The sequence below is a fragment of the Protopterus annectens genome, chromosome 2.part1 (genome assembly GCF_019279795.1).
Source record: "Protopterus annectens isolate FY-2018-M chromosome 2.part1, PAN1.0, whole genome shotgun sequence".
Taxonomy (NCBI): Eukaryota; Metazoa; Chordata; order Ceratodontiformes; family Protopteridae; genus Protopterus; species Protopterus annectens.
In genome coordinates this window covers 1,630,717,375-1,630,738,450 of record NC_056729.1, presented here as the reverse complement: position 1 = coordinate 1,630,738,450, position 21,076 = coordinate 1,630,717,375, and the positions used below count along the sequence as shown (strand labels likewise).

Below are 21,076 nucleotides of genomic sequence, written 5' to 3'. Positions count from 1 at the left end.
TATGCTCTGTGCAATCTTTTACATCCACCTGAGCTACCACAAACTCAGGCAGATAGGACTTTGGTTTAAAATCTCATCCACAGGACAGTTACTATAATTTTTTCTGTATATATAAGTAGCAAGAATCAAGTTTATAAAATAGCCAAATTATTAATACTATACTTCACTAGCTAGCATTTTTTTTTACATATTTTTTCTATATTAATCGTGATTTTGTTATGAATAAATTGAAGTTTGTCATGGCCATTTAGGCTGCATGTGCTTCTCCTGCTGTGCAATGCAGTAAAGGAAAGAGTTTTGATTTGATTTGATCTTTTTGTGATACATTCTGGACAGGTAGATAGTGTAGAGTATTATGCTAATCTTTACATAGTGTTTTATATATTTCTGAATGGCATCAGTGCCCACCTCATTGTTTGTTTATGAATCTTTTTGTCTTAACTCTTTTCTTATGGGCTAAATCACTGTAATTTACTGTTTCAATGTTTATTGAAAGTTATACATAAATACTTGTAAAGAACTGAACAACTGTATTTATAGGAAGCATTCAGAAAGAAGTAGTGCTTAGCAAAATACTCCACAATGCAATTCTACTGCCCTCAGGTGTTTCTGACATCATTCTAGTTTTATGGTATGGGGTTAATGTGTATACTTAAGTGTAAAAATAGTTTATCTGAGATGCATATCTAGTCACATTCTTTGGCATATTCCTTTCATAATACCAGGACAGTAAAATCTAGATGAAATCTTAGGTTTTGTCTTATCCATTCCTAAATGACCACTCAAAGCATGGTTATTTGCTAACTTCATTCCAAGTATTCAAAATAGTCTTGGAACTAATAATTGCCTCAGTACCTATTCTTTGTCTGTATGTTGTAGATCAGGTCAGTTCTCTTTTCAAAGTATGGTAATGAATTGAGGCTGTTTGTTCCCTTTTTCCTCATCTACTCTTGCTGTTTTTTTTAGTTAAGCAGAGTGAATTGGCCTGCTTAAAATCCACATGGCTTTTCTAGAGGTTAGTCATGTCAGCATTATTTTCCTTGGTATTCTGGTGTAAAGTGGAAGGTGTGTCTTCTTCTCCTATAAATATGAGTACAGGCCTTTCTACCTCATCTAGTTCATCCTCTCTAAAATTCGACTCACAAAAAATATTGTTTTTCCATGGGGATTGGTAGTTCCTCTTTCTCTATTATCTTCCTTTCTTTCTTTAACCTCAGAGTCTGCTTCTTTTATCTGAATGAATCTCTGTTTTGGTGTAGCAGAAAAAGGCTTAAAATTCTATTCAAGTTTGTCTTTCCCTTTTTCTTATGAGATTCCCCCGTCACTTCCTTAGTTTTTGCAGCTACTTCCCTTAGTGTATTGATAACTATAGGCCACTCCCTCTTGGTTTCCACTCTTGACTTTTTTATTATTTTAACGATTGTAGTTTTTTGGCAAAACTCAGCATCAAATTTACTAGATCTTACACCCATAGCCACATCTGAGGTACTTTGGTGTCTTCTGGTCCTTCATTTTTTCAGTACTGTGACTGAGTGTTGTTAATGTGTCTTGTTGATCTGTCCTCCCATGATATCTTCCATAATTCTTTAAACGGGGGAGAGTCTTGGCCTGTTATCACAGCCTTTGTTAAGTTAGGCAATATAACTAGTAGGTGGGATATTCTGACTAAATTGGACTGTATTACAGGATACTCCTTTCTTGTCTCATTACTTCAGTTTTCTGTATACTAGTTGTCTTATGTTTATATATTGTGATCTAACCACTTTAGTCATGCTCCCTGAGTAAAACAACTCTTACATCTCTTTCCTGCTCACCACAATATTTAATTAAAAAAATATCAAAAAGCACAGCCTACAGTTCTAGTAGTTAAAAGTTCAGCATTATTAGTCAGAGCAGTGGTATAGAGAGATACAGTCCTGACTACAACCCATGTGATGCAGGTTCACTTACTGACTCTGGCATCTAAGGCACTGGCAGGGAGGATAGACATACTTGTCCTGGGGAAGGGAAGGGGAATGGGAACATGCACAGGGCACACAGCATGGTTAGATTTCCATGATGGAGGCTGGAGAATCCACTGCAAAGTCATTCTGTGGGCAACTTGCTGACATCAGCTCTTTGCAGATGTGAGTAACATAATAGCTTGGTCCACCCAATGCAATCCTCCAGGGTTTTATCTGGTGCATGCTGGGGGTGGGTAATGGCGGAACCCCCCACAGAAGCAGGGGTATGGCACTGTCTGTGGATTCCTTAATCTTCTCACTGGTCCCAACCCTTACTGGAGGAAGTCTGGGGGAGTAAGGAGGTTTAGGTCACCTGGTGAATGAGAAAAGGTACAGAGGTCAGCAGATAGTGGGGAAACAAGTGGGATATAAAGAAAGTTCAACATTATCACATTTTATAGAAATGCTTTCAGGTAAAGTTGGTCAGTTAGCATAAACATTTTTTTTCTGGTGCAGTATTGCTGTCAGTAACTGCAGTATTTTGCTACATGCCCTTTTTTAGAACATTTAAAACAAAGCAGCTTAGACTGTAACTTTTGTTTTCTTGTTTGCAGGCAAAAAAACATATTTAGGTGAAGTTTTATTATTAGTCCTTGCAAAACTCTAGTCTGACTTAGGATTTGTAGTTTCAGCTGGCAGCTGATATTCTACAAGTGTGGGAGTTTGCCATAATGGTTAAGGTGTTTACCTTATAGATACAAGGTACAGGCTTTGATTCTCATGTGAGATAATTGGCTAGGCTTAAAATGGCCCACAAAGGCAGTTATCCTAGTATTAACCTATGAACCTATGAAACAGCTAGCTGTTTTAAAGACTTATTGTCACTCTGGAATACCTATTTTCTTAAGTTACTAGGGAATGCCCTTTTAGATGTATTTGTACTCAAGATTTCTAATTTTTTTACTTACAATATTTGTATGTAGCTCTAATCACAGTTTCAAGAGAATGCACTAAATCAGTAATTTGTGGCCTTACCACTCTGTCCATACCAAATGCACAGCTGTAACATTTAAATGGCTGTACCTCAGGTAATGGCTCAGCCCTGGCCACATTTATTTGGTTTCAGTTTCTGAGAGTTTTGTGCAACAGCATTTTCCTGGTCCATGTATTCCTTTACTGAGTACCCACTTGAATGTGAGGACAGTATCCTGACCCAGTCAGCCTGGGGCCACTTTTCCTTAGCAGCATACCTCTTAAACATCACCGAGTCTTCACATCAACTTCTCTTGTGATTTTTTTCAGTCATGTATTGGGTTTTAGGACCCCTCCACCAAGGTGGGTGGTTGACTGAGTGTTCTGGATATCTGTTCAAAGCTGAGAAGGTGCTGACCAGTGGTCATACTTCTTTCTAGGTGGCTGAGCAAGTATTGGCCAATGGCTGTAGTTCTTTTTGAATAGTCTTTTTTGAGTTCACCAAATAACTACTTTTTTATTTGCAAACATAACACAGCAGCTGCAGGTTCAAAACATACAAGCTCCTAGATTCACAGAAAATTTTCAATAACCAAAAATTTCTTCTCAAAGTAAAAAGTACTAACAGTCAGCAGTATTTTCAAAAACATGTACCGCATGGGTAGGGTTCATTTCTATGTGCTTCCACTACATGATAACAGCTCCTTATCCCTTTCAGACTTTAAGGTCACCTTCTAGATCACTTCAGATTTCTGGAACACTATCCAGACTGCCGTAATCCTTCATACACAGCTCCCCTGAAACTCCATTTCAGAACACCCTATTGACCTGGATGTCTCAGAGGGTAGTAATGCTGATATACTGCTAGCGGCAGCTGCTCCCTATTAGTTGCTATGAAGATAGTTTGCCTGCCAGTTTCACACTGCCTGAAACACCATCTTCCTCTGTAAGCAGTGTGCTTCCATTGCTTTGCAGTCATATTGAAAACAGATGGATAGATAGACAGACAGACAGATTTATGTGTATATGTGTGTGTTTATCTGGCATTTAGCAGAGAGGGTTAAGACTGTGAGCTGTCATTCCTCTGGAACAGGGTTTGATTCCCTCGGACCTCATTTGCCCACTGTGTGACCTTCAGCAAGTCATTTAACCAGACAGTGCTTGGGACAACTGGGAATTTGGGCTAGACTCCTCAATGGTTCATTGCACTGCAAGGCTAGTTACCTTCTATGAACCTGTATACATATGTTTATTCATGATATACATAGAAATAGGTTTGTATACATGGAATATTTTTCTTTCTTTCCCTCCCATAATTCATAAAAATGTGTGAAATTACTTATAGATAAATATATTTTCTTTAGTTTGCTTGTTTTCACTTTGTGATTATTATAAATCACAACACTGCTTCATACTAGTCATACTAGTATCTATCCTTTATAGAGTAGTTTTATTGATGAGTTCTGACCTATCATGTAAGCTTCAATATGTTTTTGTCTTGGAGAGCAAAGAGTAGTGTAATTAAGAATTATTCCTAGTTTGGCTAGGGAATCACTAGATTCTGAGGAAAGGATTAATATGACCATCTTTTTCTTATTACACAATAGGTTCTTAGTTGCAAGTATGATGGTATGGGCTTTAGCTCCACAATACTGCTACCAATTTGTAATAATGACCAAGAGATGATTGTCCTTAACAGCATAGAGCAAATGCTATAACCAATATTAGCCACATTTCAATAAGTTCCATTTTTTTACAGTCAAAAGCATAGCTACAAACACTGCCTTCCAAGGGATTCACCCACCCTGCTCTCTGGCAGTGTCCTATAGTACTATCTTACCAACAGTAACTCTCTTAGACAAATTCACTGCATTCGCATACAACATTTTTCCAGGAGGACCAATACATTTTCAATGTCATCAACCCTTCCTGTTTTTATGGTGGCCAGTATGTTGCCACCAGCCAGGACAAGCTGGCACACCAAGGTCACAGTCACTGTACATTCTTAAGATGAAACAACCATTCTTTCAGATTGTTGTAGCTATAGCTAAATAGTGTCTTCTAAAGCTATATACCAACAGTTATGACTCACCAGTTTTGTGAAATTACCCTTGCATACATTAGTAAGCAGCCAAACACAAACCCTTGAAATTTAATAATGAAAGTGCTTTACTTAAAAGAATGTACACATACAAACATACTCACTTGCTCAAAAATGTAAAATAAAAATGAACTGATAGATGGAATTAGAAACTACCACATTGACATTACTCCCCTAAGAACTGACTCATTTGTTCAGGATTTCAGAACTTATGTGGACAGTGACCTAACTTTTGACCAACTTGTGTCTCTTGCTGGAAGAAAGTCCTTCTATATTGCACAGCTTATAAACAAAGAGATTGTGTCTTGATCTAGGGATGGCATTACCCCCCTTTACTTAGCCCTCATTAGGGCACTCTTTGAATATAATGCCCCCTTTGGTGTGTATCAGTCCAGACACATGCAACAACTGGAATGCCCACAGAGATACCTTACTGAAAGGATACAAGGTCTAAAAAACATGTCCTACATGGACTGACTCAAAGACTTGTCACTAAACTCAGTTCCCTATGCACCGCTAAGAGATGGCCTGTGTCTGCCTTGCAAGGCATCCTCTGACCCATTACTGATGGATTTACTGCATATCAGCAAGTTAAATGGCATCAGCAATACTCAGTCTAAGGATCTAAAGCAATTCTGCAATATGAACAGAATGGTTTGGAGGGACAGGTATATTTTGCAGAGGTTACTACTGCTGTGGCACAGACTCCGCATCCAAATAAAATAAAGGTCAACCATGTACATTTTCAAGAGCAGCTTAGATCTATGGATGGGAAACAGAAAAGTTACTGTATTACTGCCACCTCTATCACTATGGGCAGAGAGAGCTAATAAATGCTTTATCTCATGCATGGCTCCCCTCAAATTATCTGTGGTATGATCCCAGTTATTCTTATCAGAGGTAATATATAATTATTGGCCATGGGATGGGTAAGGCCAGTCTGTAACAAAATGGGATAGATTATTTTGAGCACAAAAAGGAAAACTGGTTAGGCTTAAAATGGCCAGCAAGGGCAGCTAGCCGAGCACTTCACTATGAACTTATGAACCTATTACACAAATAGTTTCATTCCTACAATTAACTATTGAAAATACAAAGACTGGCTTCATGTCTATCATTTGATTAACTTTTTTGATTAAATATTGCAGGACATTCCTTTATTAAAATATGTTACATTTGTATCAGTTATAAATTCTACACTAAGTAATGACAATTTGAATAAATATTATCTGTGTGCACTGTACACTACATTGAATTCTCTTAGAATATAAAGCAGTCATCCCTGATTCTTGTGGGCATTTTGTGTGCAGCACTCCTTTCTCTGATTTAAAGTAAAATAAAATTTAAATCACTCTGAAGTCTTCTGCTGAAACAGGGTCCTCAGTTTTTTGGATATTTTACTTTGAAAATTGCATGCAGATCATTTTCATTTCTTACCCCTCGTAAAATAAGTAAAATATTTGACTCTAGAAGTAAATCTTGCTGAAGATGTAATACCATACTAACAACAGCCTGGCAACATATATTTTCTCCCATTGAATGTAATCAACATTTTAGCAACATTTCCAGAGCTTTGTACAAACTCTTTGATCAGATAAAATTATTCTATAAAGTCTTGCTGAAGCTGAAAGACCATACTAATAGTGGACTGCAAACATGTATTTATTTTTCTCTTATGTTCTTTAACCAGTCATTGTCAAAATCTGCAGAGTTTTAAATGCATAGTTTTATTTAAGACTCCTATTTTAGTTACATAAAAAAACTCTTCAATTGTGTTTTTAATGATGACATGGAAAACTATTACAAACAAAATAGAAGAAACAAGAGTCTGACTCTTTCAGGGTATTCATTAATCCATTAAAATTGCTAGTGACATAAACATTGCTACCATAAGACTACATGCTAAAACTGGTAAAATAAATTATAAATGTTAGCCTAAACTGCGTCAACACATTTAGAAATAATAATATCGTAAACATATGGCAATTATTCTTCTTTTAATATGTGACTCTGAAGTCATTGAGCATAGTGAATTCACATTTATATATGCTGTGTGTTCATGTTATAGACGCTTATGTTGTTTAGTTTTAGTATGTAAATGGTGTTTTGCTTCCTCTTCTGCTCTACATTCTTTCAGAGTAGCATTTTCCAAAAGTGACAGCCATGCTATAGGTGAGATTTCATGGGTGTTGAATACAGCAGTGAGGGGCATAAATATCATTCCCCTGTTCTTGCATTGGTTTCTACGCTCTGCATGAAAACTTTTAAACCTGTTTGCCCATACCTATGTTTATTTTTCTACCATGTGCCCAGCTTCAAATCCTGCACTAACCCTTTGTTCTACTCTAATAACAGAGTAAGTCCAATACAGATCTGCAACAATGTACTGATTACTCTTCCTTCATCAAAATTGTATTTTTGCCATCTGCTACAACTTTTCCTCTCAACTATTTAGCTACTGAAATGGACACCTGATGATCTCTTCTCTGCCTGCTCTAGTCACTCACACATTCCATAGTAAAACAGATTTAGAGATCTTATTCAGCTCAAGAAAACTACATCTGTTAAACTACTATGGCATACAGCTGTACACACACACACACACACACACACACATATATATATATATATATATATATATATATATATATATATATATATATATATATATATATTGCTGAAGAGCACTTGTGTCCTGGTGGGAGTCTCCCACCAGGACACAAGTGCTCTTCAGCAATTACATTCTGCTTGCTGAATCTGATTCAATATAGGAAGCCTACGGCCAGCTTTTGTACCCTGAGCGTGGGCTGATGTGAACTGACTTACAAGCTGATTTATACATCTTTCCACTTTATTTCAGGCATGTGATCTGCTTTAGGTATAAAAGGCTGCTTGTATGTCTTCTAATTTGTTCTGATGAAGTCAGCTGAGTAGACTGACGAAAGCGCTTAACTTGTGTTTTGTACGAATAAACACTTGGTCTGTTTGGATTTTCGTGATAGTGGATTCTTTCTTTTTGGAGTAATTGTCTGGTTCCTGGTTTTACATTGCACTTTCCAAATACCAGTTCCCCGAACTGGTAATAAAAACAAAACATGGCACACTACAAAGGCAGTTTTGCAGGGGGCAAGCCCCCTTGCACCCCACACTCCTGCTACTTTATATATACTAACTCCGAGATTGGGCTACAGTGGGGAAACAGATATATTCCCTTATTCCCACTGTAGCATGCTTTGGTGCTGCAGTGGTTCTTTTTGTTGTTATTACCAGTTCAATGAACTGGTATTCATGAAAGTGCACTTTCGTTTAAGTGCACTTTCACATAAATGGGGTCGTACATTTGTTTGTCGAAATAACGAGCTTTCGAAAAAAAAAATTATATATATATATATATATATATATATATATATATCTGTGTGTGTCTGTGTGTGTGTGTGCGTGCGCATGTGAGTGTGTGTGTAGAGTGGGATGTATGGACCACGTGTCCATGTTAGTCTGCACTGTTTATACTTACCACATAAACTGCAGATTCCATTTAACCAAGATTAACATCCTTCGGTTCCAACATACAGTAAGTTTTTATTGTGCATTCTTAAATTCACCCTAGACATACAAACATATAAAGAAAGTTTTATTTTGTGCACTCACCACAACTTCTTCTAAAGCTAGCTACTTTTGTATATTATACCAGAGTAGCTGAAGTGCATCTGTTATCACCAGATGTTGCAATTTTATCTACCATTTTCTATATCTTTGTATGAAAGATGCTACCACTTGAAATGTACTGATTCCTTAAATATGTGAACATTTCTGTCATTCCTCCTTCTCTAAACAGTAGGTACATTAATGTAATTATGTATCTGTTTAGCCAAAAACTCTTTATTACTTTTTATCAAATAAACCACCAAATTCAAGGTAGTCTACCAGCATTTTCCTTCCATACCTCTCAAGTGTACCTCATTACGTGGAATGCTCCTCATTTGGGGTCTGAAAAAGATCTTGTTACTCGAAGTTCCACATTGACAGGGTCTGTCACACATTTAGTGTTAGCAGCATTTTTACTGATATCAATGGTAAATAGAACTGAATCATATTATTTCATTAAAAGACTTGTTCTGTAAGTAATAATATTACATTTTAGCCATCCTGTGAGCTTCCTAGATGAAGTTGTTAGTAAACCATTAGTATGTGTTCCACATTTTGCCCATTTGTTCCACATTATGAGTGGCAGTGTTCCTCATTTTGGAGATGGAAGGTTAAGGGCCATGTTTCCTTCATGTGTGATTCCATGACTTTCCTTATCTCCAGACTTCGGCTTGTGGTGTCTAACTCATCAATGTTACAATTTTTGGGAAGGAGGAGAATTAAATGTGCACAACTACAGTCCTATGGAATCATTATAATCCCTTAACGCAGATTACAGAAGGCTAAGAGAAACTTCCTGTACTTCTGTTAGCTCCCCTGGTATTTCATGGATTCATAGGTTCACAGATGTTTACTAAGCTAACAATCACAGTGGTCTTTATAAGCCTACCCATGCATCCCAAATCTCTGATAAGTTCTGTTACCCTTGATAAGTGTAAGCAGGGGCTTGGGAGATGAAACATTTACAAGCAGGGGGACTGGAATATGCACCATTTACACGTTGTCTGTGTCTATTAGAGACATAAGTGCCAAGCCAGTGATGAATTTCCTGTTCCCCATCCAATTGTCCAAGTTGCACTTGAATTGGGTTAGGGAGGAACTCTGCTTCACATGGATGAGTAGTTCTGGTGCTGTCTGTTTTGTGGATATGCAGGAGTTCCATAAGAGTGGGATCTGACAGTGCCTTGTATGCCAGGCATAGATCTCCCCTCAACAGCCTGCAGGAGACAGAATACAGGGATAGGACCTTGAAGTGGTCTGCATAGGGCGTGTTACTTATGTCCTGTATTCTTTCAGTGAGAAACCTCTGTGGATGTTCCAGTTGATGGATATGCCTGGTTAGGTACATTCCAAAGGGGGCATGGTATTATACCCAATGATAGGTCTGATGAATGCTGAATACAATGGAACAATGACTTCCTTAGACTTAGATGCCATATCTTTGTTTATAAGTTGCACAACATAGAATGATTCCCTCACTACTGTAGACGCGTGATGGTCAAAGACTAGATTACTGTCTATGTATGTTTCCAAGTCCCTGACTAGTGGGCCAACTCTTAGGGGTGGTTGTCAATATGATAGTTACCAGAGGTTGATGACATCCCAAATGATACTATTATGCATTTCCTGGCATTTAGTGTTAGCCTATGGCTCTGGCTCCAGTTGCTTGTCTGTGTCAGCTCTTTCTGGAGAACATTTCTGTCAGTGGACGATTCAATGACAGCTCCTAATTTGTAATCATCTGCAAATTTATCAGCCAGAGGACACTGATATTGGCCTTGAGTTCAGAGAAGTAAATGACAGAAAGGAGTGGTCCCAGGATTGATCCCTGAGGGACTCTGCTTCTGACTGGTGTCTTTGTAGAAGTGGACTCCCCAATTCTAAATTCCTGGGTCCTGTCTGTGAGCCAGCTGGCTATCCATCGGGTTACATAAGGGGTTATACCTAACCTCTTAAGTTTTTCAACAATGCCAGAGTGGGAGATTATGTCAAATGCCTTGGCTAGGCCAATGTAGGCAGTGTGAACCATTTTGCCCTCATCCATTGCTTTGGCAACCTTCTCAAAGAAGTCCACCAGGTTGAGTAGGCATGACCTACCCTTGATGAAACCAGATTAGGTTGGGTCCAGTGTCTGGAAGTTTCCTATGTCATTATTGATCATTTCCATGATAATTCTTTCCATGGTTTTGCATATGAGACTAGTGAGACTTATGGGTCTGTAGTTTCCAGGCCCACCATTGTGCAGAGGGATGGCTGTTGCTGTTCTCCATTCATAACACACAAAGCCTATTTGGAGGCTACAGTTAAATAGCAATTCCAGAGGCCCTGATAGATCATGTTTCATGCTATTTAGCAGGCATCCTGGGATACTGTGTGGGCCCATTGATGCAGTGTTCTTGGCCTTAGACACAACATTAAGGACTTGCTCCCTAGTGATAACAGGGAGAGTCATATTTGATGTTTTTTCTTGAGGGAAGGTTGATGGGGAAAGAGGGGTAAAGTTGGAGTTGAATTTGTCAGCCAGTAGGTTTGCTATATCTTCTGGCTCAGTATATGTGGCTCAGTCTAGAATGAGCTCTGCACACTTGTGTATTGCCTTTGAGATTGCAGACATAGCTCAAGAATGCCTTGGGTTTGTCCTTGGCCTGGGAGGACAAATTTACCTCAGAATTGGCTCTGGTAGACTTTATTTGTCATCTTAATTCTTTGTTTAGTTTGATGAAAGTGCTTTTATACTGCTGAGTGATGCACCTCCTAGTTTTTGCCATGATTTTCTTCCTTCTGTTATACAGCCTATTGATATTGTGATTCCACCAGGGTGGCTTGTTTTTTGTTAGTTTTCTTCTTCCTGGTGGGTGCAGCTGCCTCTGTGAAGGTATTAACATGCTTGTATAGGGTTTCTGTGAACAGTTCTGCATAGGCAGCAGTGTTCTCAGGGTTTATGGAGCCTTAAAATTTTGAGAAGTTATCACTTAATAGTAGGAAGTTAGTCTTAGAATAGTTTCTGAATATTCCAGGGTTAGCTGGGGTTCCAGGTTTTATTTTTACTTCAAAGGAGACCATTTTGTGGTCTGACCTTACCAGGGAAGGCATTACAGTAGGGGGGTGTGCAGCACTCTCCAATATCAGTGAGGACCAGATCCAGTATGGTTGTACCCCTTGTTGGTGTATTGACAGTCTGGTCCAGGAAATTTGTGTTTACAAAATCCGGGAATCTCTGTGCCTGTACATTTGGTGTTGTATATGATTTCCAGTTAAAAGTCTTAGATGTATCACCAACCCTAAGACCTTTAAAATAGCAATAAATGATTACCTCCGTAAATCATGCTCATGTATCTGTCATGACCCTACATAATATATCTTCCTCTCCTAATAGACTCCTGTCATCTGACTGCTACCACAGTAGTCCAATCACTGATTTCCTTACCTGGGTTTTTTTTTCCACTGGTATTTATACCAAATACTTATTTTCTCTGCTTCTCCTTTTGTCTTTACTAGACTGAGTTTACACCATAGTACCTTTTTTTCTGTTTCCCTGTACTGTTTGATATTCATTAATACTTTTCTGCTTCTTCTTTACTGTTTGCTATCTTATGATCTCCTACTGCAAACATCTTCCTAATTTTGTTTATAACTGTTCTTATGTTTATTATCTACAAACTGTATGTACATGCACAATATGCTGCTTTTGTCTCTGATGTGTATGGTGTTTAATTTATATAGAGTATATTCACAGGCAACAACTGGCCAAGTTATTTTCTGTTATACTTCTATACACTTGTTTTTCTCTAGCAACTGTTGTCAATGTTACATAATGTTTTAAGTAATGTACTATTGGAGCTTTTCTCCTCTGGTCTCTGCTGAAAAAGGGCTTCGCCCAGTCAGACTAACCCAGTTGACAAATGTCAAATAAATAAATGAATACTAGTGAGGTGAATAAAGGTGCCCATAAATATGGTATTGGCTTGGATGGTGAGTGTTTCCAATAAGTTTAAATAAATGGTATATGTTTCCTGGCTCATATAGGGGGACCTATAGCTTGCAAGAAGATGGTATTGGATTTTTCTATGGTGATTTGAACTTGGAGAAGCTCAAGTGCATCGTCCTGTTTTTCCAGCCTTGAGGTATATTTATTTTTTATGTAAATCAAGACACCTCCAACCTTAGTTCCTGTCTATGTAGTAGCTGGTCTAAATGTGTGGAAAGCATTATAACTTGGCACTGTCAATGTGCTCTCAATGGCTTTAAACCATTTCTCAGTGACCACACAGACATCAGTATTCTCTAGGGTGAAGACAACTTCTATGGAATGGACTTTTCTGTTTAGACTCCTAGCATTGAGCAGTAATGCGTTTAGTTTTTCTTGATTTTAATCTACTATGTCGGAAGTACTTTCAGTTTAGCATGGCAAAAAAAAAAGGCACTATGGGGGAAGACAATGTTTTAGCTAATATTTGAAAGCCTAGAGGGGAGAGGTTCACACCATCCCTGGCAAAACGTGGTCTGTTGACCATCTCCTTCAATGCTGACAAATATTGCACCCCCTTAGAATGACAAGAGAAACTAAGCCAATTATTAAAGTCAGTCATCTTTTGTTCGTATTGTGGCATCATCCTTGGAGAAGGTAAAGTGCTGCTCATTGCTAGACTCATACCAGCCTGGGATACAGTTTCCAAGAGCTCTACAATGTCTCTCTTCATATAGTCTAGGGAGGTATGTCTCAGGTCATTTACACCCACATAGACTATGACTGAGTCATACTGGTACTTGTGGTCCAATGACCTGATTGCATGCATAATGTGGTGGATCCTGGCCCCTGATAAGCAACTGACCATGACTTTCTCCTTACTCAGCCTGGTGAGAGGGAAATCAGTGTGTCACACAATGGCATCTACAATGACTAGAATGTTGAATTCTGTGGTAGCTTGTCTTATGGGCTTAGAAGCACAGGCTCCATGAGATGTGGCTGTATGTGTTGATGTAGGTGTTGTTTTGAAAGAGTGAATTTGGGGTTGCTGAGGGTGTTTGTTATGTGTACTTCATCTAGGAGGTATTTGGGGTTTAGGAAGGATACATTTAAGTGCCTCAGCATATGTGGGTCTATGTGTCTGCTTTGAATTATGTGTCATGGGTGCACCGTTTGGACTGCTGACAACCTTATTGACATTGGGGTGTTTTTATGTAGTAGCTTTGCCTCTAGTAATCTTGTATAAATAAATCTCTCTAACACCATATCAGTTTGTTCAAGAATTAACTGATTGTCAGTAAACATGAGGCAATTTCTACAGTGCTTTAGGATACCCATATCCACCAAGCTGTTAACAGAGATAGTGAGAAAGTTCATATCCATGGTAACAGACCCTTTTTAATTGATTAGACAGTTGGAGTGAGAATATAAAGTCATGTCAGGTGTATCCTGTTTGCAACTCTGGGGGGCAGTGCTTGTCACCACAAACTAATTGTCCCATGTGCAGCTAGGTATTGGTGAAATTTCAGTAGTGCTTTTATAGGAAAAATGTCAACTCAAAGTGTCTGTGGCTATAAAGGGCACTTTTACAGGAAAAATGTCAACTCAAGGTGTCTGTGGCTATACAGGGCACTACCAAACACATGAGGAGAAACTAATAAGTAGAGCCTAATGATTTATGGATAAAATATTTAGGCAAATATTCTGAAGTTAGAAGCAAATCTAGCAATACTTACTGAAAAGAAAGAATTAGCTTGTCAAGAATGATGAAATGAGGGGAGTTGCCTGAATGACTACTGCCTGACTGCTACTAGTATTGGTTTCACCACAGCTTCACTCTGCTGTGATATAATGCTCATTTGCTTCTTCTCTCACAGAAAACAGTAGCACCAATCCCAAGATAAGAAGCAGGCCACAACCTGTTTGGTGATCCACAGTCTTGTCCCAGATGGTGTAAGGGTCTGTAGGCTTGTTGTAGGCTTTTCCTGGTAGGTGCATTGAATAGCAAGCAGACCAATCGGAAAGTTCAAGCACAGACTTTCACTTCTCAACCAGAAAGAGTCAGGAATCTATGTAGTCTGCTCCTTCTCTCACCAGGAGCAAAATATAAGCTCAAATTCCAAACTGACACAAAGCAGTTATCAGGCTTTCCTGTGATCAACAGTCCCCAGGAAATAATGTTCCTATGCTCCTTCTCTCACCAGGAGCAAAACAGAAGCACTAATCCCAAGATGACTACTGAGAAGCAGAATGTGGACTCACCAGTAATTGGTGGTCTTGGAGTAGATGTTGCAGATTTTAAAGGTAAGATGTAAAAATGGGTTAATACCCTAAGAGCTACAGTGTGCATTAAGCAGTTAGATATGAAAGAGGAGATAACTTATTCTTTAGTTATCTAAGTGGATAACCACTAATTTTAAAAGAGCAAGATAGATTGGAAAGGGTGGGCACTTTGTATTCTGGTTCTATGGACTACAGTGGGATGGCCAATAAATGTAAATAGCTGAAGGGGAATGATTTCACAAAATTATAATTTTGTGCTTACAATAAACAATGAAAGAGGAGAGGGAAGGAGATATGTGGGAAAATTAACATAAGGGGCAGATAACTAGAAAGGCAGTTGAGTTTAAAAACACAACAGCACCAGGGTGGGGAAGTGAGGAAAATGTTAATTTCTGTGTGACACACAAGAGACAAAACTGTGGTCTCTTTCCTACTTTAAATATGCAATTAAAAACAGAATACAAGTAAATCACAGTGTAAAGAAAATGAATTGCAATATACAAAACAGAAGAAAGCAATAAAGCAACAAAATACAAGAAAATAAAAACAAACTAACATTTCCCTCACAGCAAGTTGTGGCAGAGTCTGGGTGGACAGTAATTCTACTTCCTTGGCTATTATCAGATTTGCAGATCATGTAAACACTTTCCACTTTGGTTTGGAAAATACTTAGCATGAATCCCCTTCACTTTGATACCACTGTTGGTAATACATAAACCATCCTAGTGAGGGAAAACAAGTTGAGCCTATGTAATCCACCCAAGGATATTGCAATACCAGAAAGGACTACAGCAGCAGGTCTATTGCTCAGATCCTTCCTTTCTATCTCAAAGTTCTTCCCCAATAAACACACTAAAAATCATCAGAATACTGAAATTCATGCTGATGATACCTCTTGATGCAGTTTCTCCTTTTTTTCTGACTTGCATCCATTATATTCCAACCTTCCCTCAAGCTGTTACCCATTTTCTATGTTGTCCTTTCGGATTTATGCTAATACATCTTGTCTCAAATTTCTCTCTCTGCATGTGGTTTTCTGAGATGCAATTATCTGTGTATGTCTGTTGTAAATAAGCATTACTCAGTGAGACAACCCAGTTAACAGAATACAAGAAATTCTCTTAAACCTTTCCCCTCTCTTAGAATCCCTACTTGCAGTTCATTTTCTTCTTATTTCTTAGGTAGCACTAAAAAAAAACATTTGGCCAGATATGGTCAGTAATTTTACTTTTTTTTCTCTCCTTCTCATGCAAAGCCACACACACACACACACACACACACACACACACACACACTTGTGTACATACATATATACATTCTTCGTTGTCAGTGGCTCAAGAGGTAGCATACTCTTCTTTTGTGCTGTCAGATCAGAAGGCTGTTGGCTGTATTTTCCATGACTGACATTGCAGTGCAATATTACAGGGTGCTACCCTCCTCAGTGTGAAATCCTCTGGCTGAGATGTTAAACTGAGGTCCCACCTCCTTGAGTTGGTTGTAGCTTAGTTGAATATACAAGTCCCTTGGAACATAGGAAAAAGAGTAGGGAAAGTTCCCTGGGGTCCTGTCAAAATTCCTCTTGGTCAGTATAAATGACACCATAAAAAGAGATCACTGGCTTAATGAGACTAACCTGGTCAACAAAGTGTAAATAAATAACTGAATAAATGAATATATTAATAAACTGAATAATAATAAAAAAATGAACAAGTTTTGCCAATCTCTTCATACATGCCAGCACATTTGGTGCAATGGCAAACCTTCAGATTAAGCCATTGGTGATATGGGTTCATGCAGTGAGTCAAGTAGGGAAAAGATGAAGGTGCTCTGCTTTTTGTCAGGGAGAGGTCATGAAGTTTCTGCCATAATACTGATACTTTCTGGCTTGAGACAACTGGATATGTTGAATCCTAATGAGTGTAAGCCTTCAACTGCACAGGTGCATTACAGGAAGAAAGCACAAATGCATCCTTGCACTACAAAGACACCTTTGCACATTTGGCAGGAAAGGCTTAGGAAAGAAATGGCTCTCATCATCAAAGTGACAGGAGCTGTAAGGATTTCAACACAGACAGGAACGTTCTGTAGATATAACAGCAACGAGTTAAAACATACCCTCACAAAGGTACCTGGAGGGGAGGCAGAAAAAATGGCATAAGATGCACAGTGGGTAGGTGGACTGTTAATAATAAAAAAAAAAAAAAAATTCCTTCTTTGATTGTTCTAGTTACAGTCAAATAGGTACAGCTTGTCCATCTCATGAAAGCCTGGTCTATCTACTTCTCTATATGGCTGGTACCTATTTTTTTCGGTAAACTGTTTCCCTTCACCTTCCCAACCATGCAATATCCGAAGAGTGATCTTTTTTTGTTATCCTACCTTTGCATGGTTATGGGCACTGTTAACTCTTCTGGTTTTGTCCACTGTTCATTCAGATCTCCAAATCAGTCCATTACAAGAACAACTATTATGTATGATTACATTGTCTACATCATTCTAAGGTCAATCATCTTGCATTTCAAGACGTCAACATTTTTGTGACTTATTTCTGTTCAAACAGTTATTACTGAATCACACCATACAGTGACTTCTACTTCGTAGACACCTATCTTCATCCACTGTGATGTCTGGAAGGAGCTCTTGTAGCATTTCTCCATGAAAATGCATACTAAAAGAAATTAAGAATCACCTTCACTTGTAAAGAAAACTGTGGTCTGTGTTCATCAGAATTGTATCCCCTACCAATAGCTAATGTTATTGTTTTAATGACTTTTGATAAAATCATGTTCATCCCCTTCACCACCACTTTGTTGTAGAGGCCTGCGGGCCCTAACATTTTGCTGTTTCCTGAACCTAAGCTGATAATCATTTACTGATCCTCTTTCCAGATATTTTTTTATCTTCATCACACGTTTTTTTTTTACAGCATTCTAAACTACCAGTATCCAAAACAGTAGTAGTTAATCCTTTGTTTACAGACAATGTGCATCTCAAAAAATGGGAAAGTGTTTAACGTTATCTGTGTATGCAATACTTTCAAAGAAAAATCGTTGCAACATTATGAACACTCTACCATATGCAACTGTGGTCATGAATAGGTGAGTCTGGTGAAATAATTTATTTACCTATGTATATTTATTATGTTACATTAGAAAGGATATAGGTTGGGTCTTGGAAGGCAAAATCTGCAAGGAACATTTTTGTGAGCCAAAATAACCAAAAAGGACAGTTTTATGAAGTCTGAACAGAATTTTTTTTTTCATGTGAATTTGATCCATATCCATTCGACCTTTATGAATGTTGAGACACCCTGCCTTCAAATATAATTATTTCTGAGGTCATGGCATCTTAAGAAAATATGCTATAATTTTGGAGACATTTAACTTCTGACATTCTGCAGTTGTTCTTCCAGTGTTATTATCTGCCATGCATGAAATACTAGATCGAACTTTCTGACATGTTTGGAATTATATATGGTTGCAGTCTGAAACAACGAATGCTCATAATGGTGAATATTGTTTTCAGTGGAGTTTCTGTATGGGATTGTGGTGCAAAGGGGTAAGGGAATTTGCCCTTAACCTGCTGTTGTGCGATCTCAGGGTTGGTATATATAATTAGCCAGGAGTGGGAGCCTTACTCCCTACAAAAAATATCTTTCTTTGGTTGTTTGGTATTGTGAGTGTTCAATGTTTGATGATAGACTCATATATGTGTATACATATATATATAGAGAGAGAGAGAGAGAAATGGTATTTATATTGTTTCTTGCTTTATGAATGCTATCAGTATTTGTGTGGGGGTTTGATTGAAAATGGTATTGTGTCTAGTCACATTATCCAGTTAAGTAACAGACAACAAAAGAAGTGAATATTTCTCAACAAAATGTCTAGTGATGCAAGTGTATGACATAATAGCTAAATTTTAGTTAATTGCTGTTAATCATTTGGCTCATCATATTACTAACCAAACTGTTCAAGAAAACCAGCAGTACTATATTTTGAATAACCTTTCCTTTTTGTGATTAGTTTACAGGATCCCATATGGCTGGCAATAAACGGGGGATGGGTGTGGACATATCACTGCTCAGCTGTCAATATTTCCTTGCCCAGATCATTATATCAATCGCAGTGGGACCCTTGACCTCACTGGTAGGCAGCGCCAGTGGTGCAATGTATTTTGCAAGTTTCATGTCCTTTGTTGGTTGTCTCTACTCCTCCCTTTTTGTGATTTATGAACTTCCACATACACAAGAACAACAAGAAGAGCAGCAGCCTCTCCTCCTCAATGTTTAAGGAAAGTTTTTTCTTTCTATAGGACACAAAAGTAAAATGGATTGTTTGTGCAATGGAATTCTACCATCTGGTGTTTGAAATGTAACCTCTGCAGTGAAAAATATTGCTTGCTAGGCATTGCATCCAGGAGGTGGTATCCCTAATTAGTTTGTTTTAGCATTTGAAATAAAACATACTGAAAATACCTCAAAAAAATTACCTTCACCAGAAAATGACTAAACATAAAAGTCATATTTATATTTTGTATATCAGCAAGCTAAGGTGCCAGTATGCATGAATAACTGTAATCATTTGTGGCATCTTTGATCATTTTCATAACCTTTCCGGTGAAATAATTCACTTTTGGTATCAGATAATCACTATAAACTCTTGTGCCTCATAAACAAAAAAAGATGATTGTGTATGAAATATATGGTTGGACTAAACATTTATGTTCATTACTAAAGAGTCAGAACAATTCAAATTGCTTTGCAGTTCACAACAAAATAAAAATGCTCGGCATTTGTAAGACTTAGTTTCTTTGCATCACTCATTTTGTTGTTACTATTGTTGCAATTGTTTGTATCAAGACATGGTACAACTGGGAGAGTTTATACTTTGTTTATTTATTGCATTTGATTTTTCCATGAAATAGCTGTTGCAACTGCACAAAACATCCTTAGCATGGGGACTTCCAAGATGGCTGCACATTGAGTAACAGCTTAATTATAGCTCTCCCAGTGTGAAAACAGAAACTTGGCATAGAAAGCCAGTGGACCTGGATTTCCATGTAAATTTCAGTAACTGGCTAGTAGGTGCATTGCCTGAATGCAAGGAAAAACATACAGGGGACCTGAAGGAAAATCAGCTACAAAAGGTGACAGAAAAAAAAAACACTGACTGGGAAGAATACTGCAGCTGTTCAGCAAAAAGCAGTGCAAGCTCCAGACATAACTTCCTGTAGCCTAGAGGAAAGTATAACACAACTGCACACAGACCTGACTAAAATAAATGAAACACTGATGGAGTATATCAACTCAAACAATAAGAGGCTGGCAAATTGAAGAAGCTTTAAACAGATATTCAGATAAGGTGATAAAACTGCAAAACTCAGAGGTTGAAATTAAGAAAAGGCTGGCTGAATATAAGACTACATAAGAAAAGATATTTAAAAAAATAATAGAATTAGAGGACAAAGCATGTAGGGAAATCCTGAGCTTTTCTGCTTCATTTCCAATGTACCTGAGAAGTTAGAAGGAACAGACTGTATTAATTTTATGAAAGCACAAATAATCAACTGGACTGGTATTCCACAAGAGGGATTGTTAATTGAAAGGGCACATCATGTGTATGCTCCAAACCTGGCTATGAGAAAACAACCTAGACCTTTAACAGTAAAGATGCAATCTTATCAGCAGAAGGAGTTGATTCTGACAAAATTGTGGCAGAAGGACAATGTACTAAAAGTGGGAGACAGCAGAGTGTTTGTGGAGAATGACTACTCATTGAACACCAGGCACAAGAGGAGTAAACTTATTCCATTGTTCAGGGAATATCGAGAAGCAGGAGTGAGATTCAAACGGCTGTACCCATCTATCTTCAAAATATTTTTCCCTGGAGGAACAAAATAATTTTTGATGAACTACATGCTAAGAAAGAAATACAAAAGTTTGTCCAACAAACAGTGATCTGTGAAACAGAAGGAGATTCTGCTTCTTGTTCTTGTTCTTGTTCTTGTTCTTGTGGTAAAAAAAAACACAGAGAGACTGTGCCAGTGAAATATTTCCAGTGTTTCAACTGAAATTGCTTGGGAGAGGTAAAACAGCACAAGAGTTTACTAGAAGAATCAAAAGTACAGTGGAAATGAAGCAGTGGCAGGGTTTGGGAGATGGAG

At 38.0% G+C, this 21,076-nt stretch overlaps 1 protein-coding gene across 2 annotated transcripts in view; it reads left to right on the top strand.

Annotated features, from left to right (window-relative positions):
• SLC45A1 (solute carrier family 45 member 1) overlaps positions 1-19,717 on the top strand; it is an 834,426-nt gene extending 814,709 nt beyond the window's left edge. Inside the window, exon 9 of one of the 2 annotated variants that reach the window (XM_044063063.1) lies at positions 18,937-19,717. In XM_044063063.1, coding sequence (XP_043918998.1) covers positions 18,937-19,203 — 267 coding nt within the window. In that variant the 3' untranslated portion in view covers positions 19,204-19,717. The remainder of the gene's footprint in view (positions 1-18,936) is intronic. The other variant, XM_044063066.1, reaches the window with a different exon arrangement.
• Positions 19,718-21,076: the final 1,359 nt, after the last annotated feature.